This window comes from Arachis duranensis, chromosome 1 (genome assembly GCF_000817695.3).
Source record: "Arachis duranensis cultivar V14167 chromosome 1, aradu.V14167.gnm2.J7QH, whole genome shotgun sequence".
Taxonomy (NCBI): Eukaryota; Viridiplantae; Streptophyta; class Magnoliopsida; order Fabales; family Fabaceae; genus Arachis; species Arachis duranensis.
The window spans coordinates 96,780,803-96,783,649 of record NC_029772.3 but is presented as its reverse complement, the minus strand read 5'-3'; the positions used below and the strand labels follow the sequence as shown (position 1 = coordinate 96,783,649).

The following is a 2,847-nucleotide window of genomic DNA, read 5'->3' as shown; positions in this document are numbered from 1 at the left end:
CTCATCATAGCTCCTTACATTTTTCTTTATTCATTTACCGGTACAACTTTCAGTTTACTTACGGAGGAAAATAATGAAAAGAAGGAAGAAAAAAAAAAACATTTTTGTCATTTTTTTTGCTTATTATTACTATTATAATTATATATATATATGGTGGGCCATAGAAGGTGAGTGTATAAATAGAGGAAGGTGAGGGTGCATAGGCTGCCATAGTTGGATAACCCCATTTCAGAAACTAAACTCCAATTAGTTATTCACAACTCTGATTTCATCAATCACCTTCTACTCAAACCAATTTTTTTTTATTATTCTTTTTTGAATCCCTTCTCGATTATCCATATAATAACACCATATTCTTAATTTTCCTCCAACAACATACATATATATAGCTACTCCTACTATAGCAGCAGCTATTTATAATTAATTAGAGGTGTGTACTCATAATTTTATGGTTCTGTAAAAAATTGATGTTTGTGAGAGTGCCTAATTTAATTACATGGATAAATAAAAACATAGATTCTCCTGCTTTGGAAACGAAAAGTGTTTATTAATAATAATGCATATGGCATTGCTTTGTATTTTGATTAGATTAATAGAGATATGAGCTGTGTTGGTAGCGCAATTGGTAGCAGAGTTTTAATAAATAAATGTTTGGTCAACTTGGCAGGTTCGGTTTTAAAGAAGAAACAAGATGATGATGATGATGATGAGTGTTAATAACTCGGTGTCATGTGGATGCAAGCCCCTACTCATGACCATGGAGTCCCTCTTCCACCACCGCATCACCACCAAGGAGAAGGTTGTGGTGGTCATTGGCGCCACCGGCACCGGCAAGTCCAAGTTAGCCATTGACATAGCCACTCACTTCAAACCGGCGGAGATTGTCAACTCCGACAAAATTCAAGTCTTCAAAGGCCTCAACATCACCACTAACAAGGTGACAGAGGAAGAGTCTCGTGGGTTTCGTTTAAGGTACGACTGCTGCTTCCTCTGGGTCGACGTTTCCCTCCCCGTCCTCCATTCCTCTTTGGAACGCCGCGTTGACAAAATGATTCAGGCCGGTCAAGTCAACGAAGTTCGCGATTTCTTTGACCCTTCCGGAGACTACTCCAGAGGGATTCGGAGGGCCATTGGAGTCCCCGAGTTTCACCAATTTCTTCAAGCCGAGTCCATGGAAGCAGACCAGGAAACCAAGAACAGGCTTCTAGAAGACGCCATTGCCACCATCAAGCTCAACAACTGCAAGCTCGCCAACCGTCAGCTACACAAGATTCAGCGCCTCCACGCCGTGTGGAAGAGAAACATGCACCGCCTCGACGCCACTCAGGCTTTTCTTAACACACAAGAAGCCGCTTGGGAGGATCACGTGGTGGCTAAAGCTAGAAGGATCGTGCAGAGGTTCTTGTACGACGAAACTCATCAACATGTTGTTCCGCCGCTTGTGTCCTCTCCGGCTTCGCCGCCAGCAGCCGCCATGGCCGCGGTAACACATTAGAACTAGCTAGGGACAGAAAAAATGTCACCACTACTGACATGCCATTTTTTTCCTTTTCTTTTTCCGGTGTCCCTTTTTTTAGGTCATGTCATTGGTAGTAAAAGCCATATACTAATTACTATATATTTTAAGGGAAAAAATACAATATTTTGTTAAATTAACTACTTCACAGCAGCTTATATTATAATATATTCAAGTGGAATACTTAATTAATTAAGTAGTGGAGCTGAGCATATATCGGCTAGTTTTTTGGCCAAGTTATAACATTGTCGTTTAATAATGTATAACACTATAACTGTTGCAAACTCGAACCGGTAAAGTGTTGGATGAAATTCGTACATAGGAGACATGTTTTCTTCTTCTTCTTCTTCTTTAATAGTGATTAGGTACCCACTTAAGACATCAATTAATTTAATTCACAATATATTATTATTTTAATAATGAGAAAGATTCTACTAGTTGAATAATAATTACTGCTAATTGGGTATTGATGAATTAATTGAAGCAGGAGGAGGCAGGCGTTAATTAACTACATTTGGCGGCCGGAGAGGCTGAGAATAAGCAACGATACTAAGTATATGTCCACCACCGTTGATAGTATTCTCTCACTATCCTTAATTTACTTCTTCTTTAACTGATTATATATATGGAAAAGTCATTGATAGCTAACAATCACAAAAATTGCTGGCCCCCTAGCATTGTTCTATATATATATATATAGAATGTTCTTCATTCTTTGTAAGTGCGCACACCACTTAATTAAAAGACATACATACTGAGATAGATAATAGGCCACATCTTCATAGCTTATTATCACTTTGTATATATATTATTATTCTTTGATGAGTACGATCAAGCTGGCTCTTCGTGGAATCGAACCAATGTTTAATTTAATCCTAGAAGAATTGTGATGAGTCAATTAGTAATAGCAAGAACCAAACAGCGACATTGTGGTCTTGTTACTTGTTTGTATGTTATTTATACACACTATTCTTTTGTACATCAAACCAATTTATCTTTAAATGAGAATAATATTTATATAGTTTTTTATACACTTTTTTTATGGTACATATTTTTGTGTTGTTTGACATTTATTTCGAGGAATAACTCATCTGTTAGATATATAATAATCATTTATGTTGCCTCCTTATACATCAGCTTAATAAGTTTTTGGAAATAGTTGTATTACGATATGGTATTATTAACAGAAAAAGACAATTCAAACCTTGTTAAAGTACAATATTACAAGGCACCAACAATAGACCTATAGTATGAGGGACTTGGATAACATTCAGAACCATGTTTTGATAGTTTTTCAGAAAATAACATAGGAGCTAAGATAGATTTAACAT

At 36.7% G+C, this 2,847-nt stretch overlaps 1 protein-coding gene across 1 annotated transcript; it reads left to right on the top strand.

Moving 5' to 3' along the window:
• Positions 1-209: 209 nt before the first annotated feature.
• On the top strand, positions 210-1,656 carry LOC107465524 (adenylate isopentenyltransferase 7, mitochondrial). Its single transcript, XM_016084504.3, has 2 exons — positions 210-430; positions 668-1,656. Exon 2 carries the CDS (start codon positions 692-694, stop codon positions 1,493-1,495), a length of 804 nt encoding a protein of 267 aa, XP_015939990.2. The 5' UTR covers positions 210-430; positions 668-691; the 3' UTR covers positions 1,496-1,656.
• Positions 1,657-2,847: the final 1,191 nt, after the last annotated feature.

Coding starts and splice junctions, on each gene's coding strand:
- LOC107465524 (XM_016084504.3), top strand. CDS start 692: ATGATGATGATGATGATGAGTGTTAATAACTCGGTGTCATGTGGATGC.